At 44.8% G+C, this 16,490-nt stretch overlaps 1 protein-coding gene across 3 annotated transcripts in view; it reads right to left on the minus strand.

The window, feature by feature from the left end:
* The window catches only part of GRIP2 (glutamate receptor interacting protein 2), a 250,895-nt gene that overhangs the window by 74,167 nt on the left and 160,238 nt on the right, over positions 1–16,490 (minus strand). The window contains exon 1 of one of the 3 annotated variants that reach the window (XM_088061808.1): positions 4,723–5,180. The exons of the other annotated variants lie outside the window; for them this stretch is intronic. Coding sequence (XP_087917934.1) covers positions 4,723–4,762 — 40 coding nt within the window. The 5' untranslated portion in view covers positions 4,763–5,180. Of the gene's footprint in view, positions 1–4,722; positions 5,181–16,490 lie in introns of those variants that run through there. 3 annotated transcript variants of the gene reach the window in all.

Genomic DNA, 16,490 nt, shown 5'->3' on the forward strand with positions numbered 1-16,490 from the left:
TTAATGCCTGGGCTGGGAACTGGACTCCAACATTTAACGCTGGAGAGAAAACCTCTACAACAGTTCAACTGACACCGTGGACCAACATTTGTATCAAACCTCCCTGGCCTTTGCACTGAAAAACATCCTTCTCTTAACAAATCTGTAGTAACAAGATGTGCTTGAACACAAGCTTTTGAGAGGAAAACTCAGAAACCTCCATACTGGAGGAGAAAAACGGAATAAAAAAAAATTGTTTCTATAGGCCATGAAAAGCTGGAGGATGTTACTTTCATTTGTTTTCTTCTATAAAAGAGCAATTTTAGTAGAATAGGTCATCTCTAGAAAAGAGCAAGAATTCATTTTGACTGCACAGATCAGCTCATTTTTACTTAAAAGTTTAGTCAACAAAACTTTAGAGACCTGGTCACCGAAGTGCTAAAGCCATCAGGAGGCACCCGTATGAACCTGAGGAGGAGGGGTAAGACAACACAAGGCTAAAGAATAAAATGCAATGTTCAGCTTAAAAAACCAAACCAAAACAAGATGCTACCAGAGTGGGGGCGAGAGAATGACAAATCCATCACCCTCTCTTTCAGTTCCTGGAGCTGACTATATGTGTGTGAGCTGTTAACACCAAGTGAGGGGGACTAACTGCAAACCTGGATCTACCACAAATAAGTCATGCCCACTCAATTGCTTTCCATATGAGAGTAACATTTCTGGATAGACAGAAAATGCAAGTTGCTGTATCTCAATTTTAGGAACGCTTCTGACACTGTTTCACATGCTATTTTTGTAAGTATGTTTGGGAAGCAGGATACAGATGATTATGAAGTGTATGCAAAACTGATTGGAAAACCACACACTGAGAAAATTCATCAGTTGTTCACAATCAGGAGGCAAAGGTGTATTAAATGAACTTCTGTGGGGACCCTCCACCAGCCTGGTACAGCTCCAGGTTTTCACTAAATTACCTGGATGGTTGCAGAGAGACTGATCCTATTAAGTTTACTGACAGCCACAAGGCATGAGGGGCTGGAAGCAGGCTGGGAAGTAAATTTTGAACTCAGAATGACTCATACATGTTTGAAAAGACAGATGTACAATTTGGTAGAGGGGCATGCAAGCTACCAGACCCAGGCAGGAACGATCTAATGAATGAAGGATGGGGAAAAACTATTGAAGTGACAGCAAGGACTCTTCAGATACTGTGGGCTGCAAACCAAATGTAAATCCACAGTGCCATGTCTTATGCAAGAAGAGCTAACACCCTGCTACAGGGTAGGTAGGTATAGTCTACGAAATCTGTGAAATCATCCTTTCATTCTACTCAGCACTGATAAAAGCCTTGGCTTGGACACAGTCCCCAGGCTTGGGTACCACAGCTCAACAACGATGTGGCCCAGCTGGAGTTCATTCAGGTTGAATTGATGCAGACTGGTCAGACATCTGCAAGACCACAACTTCTGAGGCTGGGGGGAAAGATAACTTGTCTAGGCTAAAAAGAAGAGAGGGAGGAGGGAAACCAGTATCATTACTCTCTTCAGATATTTGGACATGTGATGCACAGAGGGAAACGAGTAATTTGTCATCTGTGTTAGGTCAGAATGCAAAGGCACTGAAATTATAAATAAGCAAAGCTTTTCCTAAATATTTCAGAGTACTGAATTAATGTGAGCTGATGTGGTGTTCCCAGTTTGGATATATTTAAATGCAATATGGATGCATGGTATCACAGGTATGGCCGATACAATCTCAAGGCAGAGGAATAGCACAAACTCTCTCTGCCCAGTTTTGGCTCAGGGAAATTAAGATCAATGATTCAGACCCAGAGATGTTTGTCTTGGTACACACACCCCAGTTAGTTTTTCTCTTAATCTTTCATTTGGCTGCAACTGAGGCAAAGCTGACAAGTGACGTAAGCAGCCTGATGAGCAGGACTTATATTAAATAGCACTATTGTGATGAATTCTTCAATAAGAAAGATAAAATCTTTCTTCCTAGGAGATTTATCTATGAAGATTTCCTCCTGTCTTATTCTAGCTCCTCACATTAGTTTTCTATCCCTTTCAGGCATGTTTTTCTCTATTCTTCCCCCTGCTTATTTGGCAAGCAGAGAGAGAACAGGGAAGCTGATCCCTTGAAAACTGAGAGCAGGAAGGGGCAGAGATCTATTAACAGGTCTCTTTTTCTGGCCATTCCCACCCTGCAATAAAGGGTGCAGTTTGCCAGTCTAGAAAAAGGACAGCAAATGCTGCTCCCCTTGATCTGCAGAGTCCATCTTGTGCTAAAAGCATGGCTTCTAATGGCTACAAAAAAAACCCCACACTCAAAACCAAACAGCAAACCCAAACAGAAAAGCACTCCTCGCTCATCTTCTATCTTTATTCTTCCTTTGCCTTCTATACAAATTGTATTTTTAAAAATCAAAAATAATTAAGTCACACAAGTGGATACATCTGAAAGACAAATGGTCTTCTGAAGTTGTGTGTGCTGTCCTCAGCTAACATTTGACGTGGACTGGTTTGGGATGGGATCTTCAGTGGGTCACTTGGAGCAGCCTGAAGGAGTTTCAGTGAGTTCTGCTGCTCTTCCCAATTCCTGCAATGATCCTGCAGTAAGGACTAACTGAATGTGATGTTTGCTAGAGCAAAACATAGAGGATGTTCCTGGACTTCAGAAAGGCCATAAAGGATTTCAGGGAACTCCTCCAACAGCAGGATTACAAAGGCTCTTGTAGAAACACAATCACCCTGCTATCAGGAGAACCACTCACTCTAAATAGAAAATAAACACCACCTCCCATAAAATATCACTGCTACTTTGCATTTTCTGACCCTTCCATTCTGAAGGACACACAAAATCTATTATTAAAGTGTCCCATCAAAAAACTTCTGAAAGGAAAGAAATTCCTTTTGACTGAAGGAAAGAAAAGAAATCACCAACACCCTAGTGGTGGTGGGCCCAAAATGCAGTTCTGAAATGTCTGATTCTTTGAAACAATCCATTTGGTTTTGCCTATTCCACTTAAAATGCTAAAATGAGTGATAAGATTTCAATTCCCTTCATTGCTTCCATTCTAAATTTCCAGGAAGCATTCCCATGAAAGCATGGTCTTGGTCCTCAGGAGCACCACAAGTATAAGCTGTGAGGGTCTGATACCAGGTAAAAAAGGCTTCCTTACCCACCCAGTGACTGCACCATTCCCTTGTACGTGTCAGAACACTGGCCCAAGATTCTCAAGAAATGTTTGGGGCTGACATCAGGAAAATTTCTCATTTGATCACCCAGCACCCAGACAACATCACCATTTGCAACACAGCCACCTTGAAGCAGATGAAGAAGATGTCTCTGTTGTCATGTTGGAAGAGCTTCACAAATGGTCCCCCCCTCTCTTGCCGGTGGCATCGAGGAGACCCCTCCAGCACACTCAGTGTCGGCCACCTCTAAACCAGTTCCCGGCCCAACCCCAAGAGCAGTTTGAGATTCTGCCAACTTGTCCTTTGATGTTTCCATTGAACAAGTGCATTCCTGCCCTGTTAAGTCACACGCCCAGACTCCCTCAGCCTATCAGGACTCATCAACATGTCTCTGGCAGCTTCAAATTAAGCCCCCAAAATGCTTCTTGCTGTGCTGGTACAGTAGGTGAACATTGCCTCCAGCCACCATCCCTGGGATTAGGCAACACAGCCAGGATAAAATGCTTTCCACCTGGTTCATCCTACCCTCAGATTTAGGGAGTGAAAACAATTTTCCAAAGTTAGGTTCTTGTTTTAGGGCTTCTTGATGCCAAGGAGTGGATGAAGTCAGTCTCACGACATCATTTCAGGCAGTGCAAAAGGATCCAGAAACCATAAATTACCTCTGTACTTCCAACTCCAATGTCTTTGCTTTCAGAAGGGAAACGCTTGCATCAGAGCAGAAGACAAGCCCCATGCAGCACATTCAGCTGCAACAAGCACAGCTACAGCATGCAACAAAGTACCTGAATATTGCACTCAGTTAGAAATATAAGAGCCTGTCCATCCTGGAAAGATTGGGGCTGGAATTTGATGTTTGCCCTTTGCAAAGGTGCCCTTCTACACACATCTACCTACTCTTTTGCAGAAATGGAATAGATTCTTTTTATACTCCCCAGTAAGAATGAACTGCTCACCCCAGGTATCTAAAACAGGGGTTAGCAGCTCATTGAAATGGCAGATTTCTAGCAGAAGCTGGAATATTTATTAGACAAGGTAATAGTGGATTATACGGGGGGGGGGGGGCAATGTCAGTGATCCCGCCACATTCAGCAGGGTCCCTTCTCCTGTCTTCCTTCCCAGCCCCCTAATCACCACTGCTGAATGCCCAGACCATTCACACACTGATCCTGGAAAATACTGAGCTGCACTTAGATTTTGATTTTTTAAAAAGCCTAAACAGATGTAAAGGCTCCACAATATCTGAGGTGCCGTAAGAGCAGCCCCTGTGACTGCCAATCTTCCAGGTGGAGAAGGAGAGGGCAGCCTGAAGGGTACTCTCCAGTGGTCACAGGGAGAAATTCCTTACAGAAAAGCAAAGATATATTTCACAAATCAAAGCAATTAAGTTTGCACGCAACGGTTTGGATTTGTAAAACCACTTTGAAAGTAGCACACGAAACTGTTAATGATATTAAAGATGCTTAAAAGAAAATCAGATTAAACAAAAGTAAACTACTGGACAAGGGCAAAAAAAAAAATACGGACAAGGCTCACTCACCAAAGTCTGACTGCAAATCCTTTTTCAGCCCACAAAGCATGTCTGCTGTTATCTATCAAATCATTCAACTAATTGTAAGAGCCGCTTCGTCCTCGCTGCCTGCCTGCGCTGGAATCCCTTCCCCGGCCGCCTCCCACCGCCGAGCGCGGCTCCCGCACTTCCCGGCAGCGAGATCGAACACCGATCGGCCGGGGCTCTCCAGTTTGCGAGGACTCAGAAATGTGGCAATCCTTTACGAAGAAATATCTTTACACGTCTGTTTAACGTGCGGCTCGCCAGTCCTGTGTAGAAATAGGAGAATGAAGGGTACGGGGGTTTTTTTATGAGGTCCTAAAAATCCCGTGCTAGTTCTCTCGGCTCCACTGGCCATCAGGCATTGCCAAGCAAAAGTTGGAAGCGCAGTGATTAACCGGAACAGCTGGTTGAAGGGGAGGCAGCCACTGAACCCTGACGCTCCGGCAGATGCAGCAAATGTCGAGCGAGCACTTCATTCCCGGCGGAATTCCACCCCACGCCCCGCCGGCGGAGAGCGGGCATCATCCCACGGAGATGTGCTGGCCCCTTCCTGCCCGAGCCCCTCGGTGGCTTTCACGGGCATTTCAGGCGGGGGTGGGGGAATAAAAAGAGGCACAGGCGGGAGGAGGGCGGGCGGTGCTGCGGCGGAGGAAGCGCTGCCCCCGCGCCGCGCTCAGCGCCAGAACTTGGCCGGCAGCGGAGCCGCGCAGCAGCCCCCGAGTTGCAGCAGCAGCGGCAGCAGCAGCAGCGGGGCTGAGCACGAGAAGAGGCTGCGACTGCAGTGTTGCCTGACACACTTTCTTCTCCCCCACCCCCTCTTGGCAAGTGCTTGCAAAGCCTCCAGCACCTTTCAAGGCAATGTCAAGCTGTTGTCAAAGCATTACGCTGCCTCCCAAACACACACAAACGGTGCTCGTAAGGGAATGTGGGGATGCAGTCTTGTGTCCTTCCTATAGCGTTTGATGAAAACTCAGTTTAACCCTTTCTTAGGAAGGGCGGAGGAATCAGCACGAGCAAAGGGCATGGACGTCCTGTGTTGAGATTTTGGCGAGAGGAGGCTTTGGGGGCAGAGCTGGGACCCAGCTGGACACGGGGAGTTTGGCCCTCCAGGACAAGATGCTGCACGGCGCTGCAAGGCTTCCCTCAGACCTGCTGGCCCTGCACAGTGCGTGGGGAAAGGGCACTGGCCTAGGAGGAAATGGCTGCAGCAAACCGCTGTCTCCTTCCTTTACTGTTAAAATGGAAAAGTTGGCTGAGTTGTGTTGAAGATCCAGAGCATGCAGGGTATGTCAACGCCTTGGCCATGGGGCTATAAGGGTGTGCACAGGGTCAGATCCTGCCTCCAGCACTGTGCAGGTCCTCAGCCAAGCTGTGAGATGCCAATTGTGCCAACCAGCTCATGGCAGCACTCTCCATAGTCACCCTATACCCTTGAGAACTACTGTCATCTCTAACAACAAGATTACACCCAGAAAGAGTGAAGAGAGATCAAGAAGAACATGGACTAAGACACAAAAGGCATCTACATTTTTGTATGAGGGACCAGTCAAGGTTGAGACTGCTACTAGATTTGTCTGAATAAAGCCAAGAGGTCACAAATTTAGAAGGAAGCTCATGGAGAGCCAGCAAGGTTAAGACTTGTTTCATTAGGAAAGAAATGAGGATAAATCAAGAGGAGCTAAGCACACCTGAAAGTGCCAGTAGGAAATTTTTCACAGAACTGGGGGCCATAACTCTGGAGGAGGATAACTGGGTTTCAGCCTAATGCCAGAGTTTTTGTTCATATTTAAATGCAGCAGCATCTCTATTGTGGTTCAAACTCAGCTGTTTCATGAGAGGATAACTTAAACAAAAGCAATAAAATCACTAAGTAATAAAAAACTACTTACAAAAGAGATATTTTGGTCCATAATTTGTTTAAAAGAAGTTGTTCAGTCTGACAATAGACTTAATTAGTAATTGAGGCAAAATTTATAATTAGAAATCTTTTCACACAGCTATTAATGCTTTTTCTGCAGAGAAATTTCATCTTAAAGGAAAAAACATTACCAGTTGCACCACAAATACAAGAAGCTGCTAATCTGAGAATAGCCCATTACTTCAGATGCCATGAAATGGATGTCTCCAAAATGGTGTTTAAAATAAAATGTTAAAATAATTGTGTTTGTACCACCATAAAATTCTTCACAAGTTATCTGCTGCATGAAGAAAGTGTGAGAGGACAGGTCTAATACACAGTTGAAACTGCTTGTTTTCGTGTATGAGAACTGGCTGGAGCTGCCCAATTCCTCTGATGTTGGTGGAGAAGGAAGTATTTGAGTATTTCAAGCCCAGAATTGCTGGTGGCATTCGTTGAGCTGCTTGGCAAGACACCTGTGCACCAGGAGCCTGGAGAGGATAAAGATGTTTACTCTATGGTTTCTGGCCAAAATCCACTAACACAACACTTTCTTCATGTTTCAGGTGGCACTATGTTAAAACCAGTTGAAGTGAACAGCTTGAGTTTCTAACACAGAAGGGAAAGGATACACCACACACCCCAACAAAACAAGGCAGACCAAAAACATATGGTTATGGCATCAAAATGTGTAGGTGTCATAAAAGAACATGAGGCACCAACCTAAGCTAGGGTGACTTGAGGGACAGTATGTAGAGCTTTGATGTTTCAGGAACAGTCTGTGCATTCGTCTGTACCTTCTTGATATGAACTTTAAGCTTGTGCGCTCAGAATTAGCAGCTTTTCAAAAATGCTCTAGCAATATCAACCACATACAAGCCTCACCTACAAATGTATGGTTTTTAAAGTAAGTTAATTTTGTGGAGGTGGGATGTTAACAAAGTCTTTTCACAGGAAATAAAAACCAGTCTCAGTTCTGTTTTGTTGGCATAATCTGATCTCCTATTACCATTCCAGGATGAAAGAGGGTTTAGGGGATGCTTTCTTGCACCCCCACTTCAGTATAAAATGCTGAAGGAGAAGGACAGCACAGGCTGAGGACAGTCCATGGCTAGAGAGCTTCTGGGTGGTCCCTACTGGAAACATCCATCCTTGCAGGCTCATGGGCCTCATCCATATAACTGAAGTGGTGATGCTAGTGAACAAGCACCTGCTCTAGAGAAATGGGCATTTTCTTTTCTCAGGAACAGACTGCCCTTTGAGTAAAGTTCATCTGTTGTAAGTAAGGAGTATCTACGCTTACATGCACAGACATGTTCTAGCACTTGGTTTAACATTTCTTGTACCAAACACATCCTATCCTGCTCATGAACCTCAAATATTTCCCCAGAGCTGACTTACAAATCCTCCCAGAACCTCAGTGGGAGTGATGCTGCAAACCTTACATGGCCTAAACTGTCTGGGACGACATTTACAGAATACATTTTTATGCAAACAAGACAGGGAGGACAGCAAAGGGAAGATCACAGGCTATTCAGATTATCCATTATTTAGTCCAATGTTTGATGGGTATTTGTAACCATTATTTATTTAACCACATCCAAAAGGATCTTTGTCAGAAGTCACAGGACTGTGGAACGCTCACGCAAGATCCTGATATGAACCATTTAGCGCTGAACATGCTCTGAGCTGTGGAGAAGATGGAGAGAATCTTACATCACTCCACATTAGGAAGTCTCAGGAGACTCTCTGAAGACAGCTGAATGAACATAATGAACAGTGAGCCACAAGAAAACGATGAGGAAAAACCCCCAACCACATGCACTTAGGGAGTGCAGAGAAACACCGAAGTTCCAACCGCATATAAAATGATATTAATAGCAACAGAAATTGCTTTGGGTTAGGGAAGGTTCAGAAGAGACTGACACAGATGCTTTCTACTTTATTTTAGTTCAGATGTTAAATTAAGATTTTCCGTTGCCATCTCCTTCTTCTCATCCTACTTCTTCCATTTAATAATACACGCCTGCACATCAGGGTCCCCCTGGGGCTGGGGACTCATCTTCCTGCTCATCCACCCTCTCAAGGCTTGTTTCTGGCACAGCAGACCCAGTGCTTCCACTTGTCTGAGAAAGACAGTTTTTACTGGGAATCCTAAGCATCTCTGCACAAAATCAAGTTTGGAGAGAAAACACACCCTTCTGTGACTGATTTTTGTTTGCAACATACAGGGAGGAGGAGGAGGGACAAAAGGAAGACCCATCACTCTCTTGCTGGAAGAGACTTCACAGCTGATTACCCAGCTACCCACTGGCTGCACATTTGCTCCATTTCATCTGCTCCAATTTTACATAGTTGTGCTTATTTAGAAACCCCAGACAACTGCATATCAGCCTCAGGCCTCATCTCTGGCTTAAGCAGATGCCCTGATTCTTACATACAACCCCAAAATGCAATGCACTGTTTCATCAATATATTTTTATGGCAAATGGAGAAGGGACTTGAAAAGAAAAAATCTTTAAGGGTATTTAAACAGCTTAATAATGGAGCCAGAGGAAGAAGTTCTTGATTGTTCTTTTCTTTAAGTGCAAATTCCACCAGCCAGTCCTAAACATTAATTTATTACGGGTAATGAACACTGGAAGATAAATTGACCCATCCAGCAAGCAATTAGAACCCATGCTGCACGCACACATGCAGAGCACTGAGACAGAATACTTCCTCTACAGAGCAAAGGTACTTCTGAGACCCCCATCCATTCCCTCCACCACCAGAGCACAATAAAATGGTTCCTGCACATCCTTCTGGGTAATCAGAGTAGGACACACTGGGGTTGGGGACCCCAGTGCTGATAAGAGAAACGGTGGAAGACAAATAGGCTGCAGCAATGTACAAGGTCCTTTATTCCCCAGCCAGCTCTAATGATACAAAAGAGCTCATTCAGGGACCTCGTTAGCAAAGGTCATCCCAACAAAAGTGAATCTTGGCCTTACGATGATTTTTTAAGCCAAATGGAGATGAGCTTGACAAGACATAGCAATAAGCAATACAGCAGGAGCTTAACGATACAACAACAAGCACCAGCCATGCCAGGGCAAGGTGGGAGTTTATGACCTGGTCCAAAAGGAGCAGAGCTCTGCAAGTTGCATGCACAGCATCTGAAAGCAGGTTCAACACTTTCAGGTAGCCAGAGACTATTTCTCACACTTATCTCAACTTCCGTGGTACTTCTGGTACTTATGTCCAGAACAAGTATGTTTTCTAGACAAAATGGACCCCCCCCTCCCCCGCCTTTTTGTGGATTCTCCTAATTGGTTTTACTTTTTACCCCCCTCAAACCTTTCATAACAATGTAGCTGGGTGGTATCCCACAGCCTTGTGACACCGGTAAAATCCTCAAGCATGCATGTAATTGGAGGAACCATGCAGACACAGAAAGCAGGAGCAGCACCACACCACTGGAGGAAACAAACTGCCTAATATCTCCCGTTTTCCCAGCTTTTAGTGATCCATGCACTGGAATGACAGCAATTTTTTGACAGCAAAAAAAAACTGGAGGGCAAGTAAGCATCTAAGCTTTGCAGTGATAGGACTGATTTCCAGTTTTAAAGTCATTAAACCACTTCAATCTACAGCGAGTGTGTGGCAGCTGCACTTGGCACTTCAATATCTACACCAGTGGCTGCCCTGAAAGGGCCTGTTCTGTGATCCCTCCTCTTCAGCAAAAATGCTGTTTCTCCTTTATATTTTATTCATGCCACCAAGAATGAAAATAGTGATGGGTCTGTTAGCAGCTGGCCAGCATCCACCTTCCTTCCACACTATGGGTGGGCAATTTAGATGAAGCAAGCTCCAACACAATAAAAATACAGGTGAGAGAAAGCATATTCTGCTACAGAGCTTTGAATATAGAGAGAAAATGGGAAACTGGCCCTGAATAGGACACAACCTTAGAGCTCAGTCAGCCCAAAGGGCAGCAGGGAGCAGAGGTGTGAGAGTGAGGTCAGGGCTGCAAAGCACATCAGCATCCCTCAGCACCTTACTACGTTACGTGCCACAAGAGCTCAGGTCTTTGCAGTAGTAGGGACTGAAGACTTCCTCCTCTTTATCCAAAAGGATGCTGTGCTTGAGCCCAGAGAACCCTTCTAGTAGCTGGGATGTGGCCATGCCACATCTCGCCCCGAAAGAGAGGCAATGCTACAACCTGTAGGACAGGTCTTAGCATCCCAATCCACTCCTGCCTGTGGGAAAAAACCTCTGCATCTTCCCCTTAAAGGATTTATCTTGACACTGGTCTCTGCAGAGGGAATGCTGCCAGTGCAGATGGAAAAATAAGCAAGTGGGTCATCAGTCTTACCTGTTGTCACACAGTTTCTTTTCAATGAGTATCAGTGTAACAATGCATTAACAATAAATGGAATGCCATGTTAACACTAATTTGCACAATATAGAGCCACATTGCTCTGCTGTCTCTATTCTCTTTCCAAACTCTCCTGACCTGCATATGAAACGAGATGAAATTTAATTGCTGGGGCATTCAGTAGAATCACTGAATTCCTGCTTAATGAGGCTTCATTTGTACTCTGTTGCATCAGACACCTTCTCTCCAAGGTGCTGTAGTAACTAGCTCAGCTATAAAATATTTTCCAAGGCACATTTTCATATGCGTTTCAACAAAGAAATAGCAGGAAAAGGGCTGACTGCAAAAGATGATATTAGTATCAGCAGCATGAGAAGGCCAGTGAAATCCCAAGAGCACCAAGCCGTATTCCTCCACCAAAAAAAAGCTTTAATGGCTTTTATATATGCTCTAGCATGCTACTATGCAGTATCTGTGCAGTGCAACTCTTCTAGAAGAGACAAAGCTAGGTGAGATATGGCCAAGGTCTATATGGGAGACAGCCAAAAAACTAAAAGCAATACCAATAATTTTGGTGACTCAGAAAAAGCACAGCCCACATTGCACCCAGGAGTCAGAGCTCTGGATGGTTTTGCATTCAGATATCTCAGTGAGCTCACCTCATTCAGAAGTCCTTGGCTGAGGAGGCTCCTCATGTGAGGCACCTCAGCTGCATGGCCAGGCAGTTCCCTGGAAGCTCAGCCTTCCTCCTTGGTTTTTGCTCAAATGTAGCACAGGCACGACTGTGCTTCAGAGTCGCACACAGGGACCAAAGCCACCAGACTGGGTGACATTAACCAGTCACAGAAGGCAGACAGGCACCAAAAGGCCGCAGGCAGCAGCTTCCCAGCACAGGGTGAAACCGGGTCGGGCTCCCCTGCTGCCTCGGGAAGGCTCCCGGCCCTCCCAGCTCAGAGCGGCTGGAATGCTCCAGAATCCCTGAAATGATCGGAATCCCTGAAGGGATCTGACCCCCTGGTGGGATCGGAACCCCTGGAGGCCGAGACAGGGCCGATGCAGACGCGTGGTCAGGGCGAGGTGTTTCCAGCTTGGCTCCTGCTCCAGCTTGTCAAGTTTTACCTCTCCAGCTGGGGCAAGGCAGAGCCACACACAGCTCCGGGTAACCGCCGGGTGCTGAGACCAGTGGTTTATGAAGTATTTTGGCTTTAGAACATGCGAAGCTCCCTGAGGGACTGCAAATTGCTTGTTACTGCAGGTTTGCAGGATGGGATCAGGATCCTCCCTGCTCCCATCCGGCATCCCCGGGAGCAGCTCCAGCACGCTCGCAGCACTCTGTAAAGGTTTATCCTTTCACTCGTGAGTTACACTAACCTATGAAATACTGCTTGGGCTCATCCCCAGCGAGGGTCTGGACAACACCAGTGCATCCATGATAGCTGCAACAGGCCAAGAGACCAACCACCAAGTCAGATTCCCATTTGCATTGTAAGGGGAGACACTGGGGATCAGGGTATGGTGTGAGGCAGTCCTAATTATCCCAGGATAGCTAATTATAAAGGACGTAAATTGACAGAAATAAAGCCACGTGGTCAATAGTATTTTTTTAAAGCTGGAAATTTTAGCCCATTATCTTTCCAGCTGAAAAGCTTTAATTGAAAATGGCTAATCTTCCAGTGGGTTCAGGAAGGGTTTACAAGCTAATTGCTCTCTTTTCTTTAGGATTAACACTTTGTTCTGTGAATAGGGGTGGAGGGCAGCAGATGTGCAGCCTTTACTCATTTTAATCCAAATACCCCACTGCCACAGATGCTCCCAATGCTGTGTGGTGGCATAATGGAATCTCTTTCTTGCACATAAAGTGCTTGTTCTGAAATGAAATTACACCTATCTATTAGGAAGAGAGCAATAAATTTCCTCCACCACACATCCCCATCATGAAAGACACAGCACTGAGCTGTAAAAATCCTTGATGGAAGTAAATTTTGCAGGAGAGAGCAGTTAACATATGTTTTTTCCTTTTTAACCATTTTCCTTTTGTAACTGGTAGTCAGTGTCATTTGGACATGGGCAGAAAAGTCATTATCCCACAGAAGTCAGAACATGATCCCACAAACCTCAGGGTGGCTGGGACCTGGCTGCTAAGCTCTAGGCTGAGAGAAGATTTAAAGGAGCCAGTTGGGAGAACAACTGCCTTCCATTTAAACAGAGAGAAATTAATTCTGCTAAACCACAGTGAGAGCTATGACCTATAGCTCTCACTGACTGCCCATAAAGCTAGTTGGGAATCTTGACTACCTGGACTAGATGGGATTTGTATTACATGGGAAAAAGGGGTTGGCTTGATCCTGTGATCTCTCTGGGAGAGATGTACTTAAAGGAGAGGAGGATCCCTAATAGCAAAGGCAGAGTGAAGCCAATTCTCAGAAAGAGGGAGGGGGAGAATAAGTACATTCAAAGACATCTTAAATGAAAAAAATGAGGTCGTGGCCATTCAGCTCTTGCTGCTGCAGGGCAAGGAAGACCAAGTCCTTCTTGACATGAAATCTGCACTCCTGCTGCTCAGAAAACAAAGTGTCTGGCACGTCCTTGCAAGATCCTGATTACCAGTCCCAAAGGGGTAACACACCTGTTAGGGAAATAACTTCTGCTGTTCCCAGGATCAGATCAGGGAAGGCCACACCATCAGGAGTAACAGTGTGCCAGCCCACCCTGCCCAGACTGGAGATCAGAAAATCAACAGAGCACTTGGGTCCAAAAGTGTGGGGAGAAGGAGGAAGCATTTTGTGTTTGAATCAAAAAGTCAAACTAACATTTGGTGTCATAATGTCTCAGCAGTGCTGTTGAGGAAGGCACTGGGGAAGGGGTCCAGCCCCACCTGTATGAATTAACAGCATCACCAGGGCTTCCCCCAGAATGGCCCAGAAGGATGCTTGCCTAGAGAACAAGTCATCTCAAGTCTCTTGAATTAAGTTGCTAACTTTAGCAATCTGTAAACTAGAGAGAAGATTCATCTCTTTTGACAGAACAGCAAATACAGCTCAGTAACTGTTTCCCCTATTCCTCCTCCCTCTAAAACCTAGAATTTTCTGCTGAATCACTATCAAAAAGAACATACTCAAACCCAGGAAGGAAGCAGTGCAAACACTACCCATACAAGAGTGTCTCGGGCAAACCCATGGAAGCAGCAGACACAAGAGTCCAGGGAATGGGTACCAGACTCAAAAATTTCAAAAGCTCAGCTAGTTTTTAAAAACTGAATTTGTGTGAAGTACAGCTCAATATTGCCTTTTCAAACCCTTCCTGGAACAGTCACGAAGTTGCTATCCTAATTCATGCCTTTCATTAGCTGGTGAATTGGAATATTTAGTGTTCAAATGAAGATGAATTTTTGCCAGTCACAGCATCATCCTGCATTCAGCAGTGATCTCGATTTTGCAAAATATTTCCTCAACCAAGGAAAGGAAACTCAGCTTCTCAACTAAGGGAGAAAATCCTCAGAGCAAGCAGATGACAGACACACATATCATGAGCATATGACAATATTAAAATCTAGATGGATGCTGAGATACTAAAGGCATGGGTTAGGAGGGGATATTTTCAAAACTCTATTAACTCAGTGACCCACTTTATGGGAAAGATGCCTTATCATTTGTACCTTTTGATTGCACATGAGAAGAGGCAACAAGTGCACATACTCTGCTATCTCAGCAGCTGTTCACATGCTGAAATGTGGTAGTTACTTGTGCAAGGCATTAGAGATTTGTTCATTATTGCTTTCCTGGGTGTTGTTTCCGGTAGTCAAAGGCACAAAAATCCTGCAGAAGCTGAGGGTCTAGAGCTACACCTCCTACTCCTGGAGTGCATTTCTGTGCAAGAGCCACTGGGAACAATACTGAAAACCTTATTGCTTGACAAAGATGAACACACAGAATCCAAGTCAGAATCAGCACTGCATAAATTATGGCCAAGAACACCAAGATTTAAAGCTTTATATTTGGCAAAAAGATGCTTTGACTGTCTTTTTCTTTTCAAAGAAAAACAAAAAAAGCACATAGAAAATTATTTTCTGAAAGCTGTAAGAAACACTGTGAAGACCTAGTTTTGCAGTTTTGTGATCACCCACCTTCACATGAGCTGACATCCCTGACATGCAGTTACAGACCTACTGCAAAACAGAGCTAGCATTACAGAAGATCAGAAAATCTTTCTGATTTTTCCTAGAAAAAGCTTTTCATAATAGAAATATTCTGTCCAATTACTTACAGAGTGATCACTTAAGAATATTTATTCTCCAAAATATACTATACTATAAACCCCTTTCACTCAACTTAATTTCTAAGAAGCAGCACAAGGCTTAGGATGTGGAGATTTTAGTGAAAATTATGGGATTGCTTTCTTTACAGCTGAGAATTGATGCACCAATGTCAGGGGACAAACAACAGGAAAACAGGTCTTGATCAAATAGGTCTTGATCAAAACAATCAGAGCCTACAGAGTGAAGCCTACAGAGGCTCTGAACCAACAAGTAACACCTGAGGGGCAGGCCACAATGGGGACATTAAAGCTTCCTTGCAAGATTTCAGGTGCAGCCCTGCAGTAACCACACACTCCTGGAAACCACTGCAGGTAGATGGTGTCCAGGTATGGCTGACTAACAATTACTTACATTTTATGTGGTGTTCCAAAGTAATTAAAAACTGGATTCCTTTAGAAATAGCATTGCCTCAAGCCCATCAGGATGTTTTTTAGGCAGTAGTCACACCATTACAAAGGGTATTTGTGATCTGAATTGCAGCTATATTAAATACATTACTAAATATACAAAGCATCATGCAGCTGTAGTGATCCCCAGAATGACTCACTCCTGGTGTACAGTGATTTAGCCAGAGGAGAAGGGTATTGGAGGAGGAGGGTGCAAATGTTCTTCAGAGGTCATTACTGTAGCTGCCACATCAGCCCTCTCTCCAAGCCACTCTCTCCTTTCCCTTCTTCATGGAATCACTTGGGTTGAAAGGAACGTCTCTGGAAAAGCTGCCATGAAGGAACTCCATGGAAAAATAAAAATACTCCCCTTATGTGGAAAGCTTCCAACAACATAAATGTTTACACTGGGGCCACATGGGTGAGGGAAGGTGGGTGCCTGTGGCTGTACCTGCTGTGCACTGCGGAAAGGGACATGGGCAGAGCCTCTCCAGCAGCATCCACATCTGCTCATCCTTCCCAGGGCTGGGAGCCTTGGCCTCATGGCTGGGATTCTCCTCTTCAGAGGGCAACAAAAGTGCACCAGCCTCTCTCGCTCTAAGAAGGCATTTGGCAGGATTTGATGGTCGAGCATAATTCCAGATGAAACACGCCAGATTGAAGGATTTCTGCATAATTAGGGATATAATACTGTATTTAAGAATCTCCTAAATACCCTCAGTTAGCAGAGGGCAGTGTGTTCAGCAGAAACTCATCTCCCATCACCAGGGACTAAAGCTGGCACTAAGTGGATGC

Source organism: Pseudopodoces humilis, chromosome 13 (genome assembly GCF_049639895.1).
Source record: "Pseudopodoces humilis isolate 2021_Gansu_Grassland_sample_001 chromosome 13, ASM4963989v1, whole genome shotgun sequence".
NCBI classification, from domain to species: domain Eukaryota; kingdom Metazoa; phylum Chordata; class Aves; order Passeriformes; family Paridae; genus Pseudopodoces; species Pseudopodoces humilis.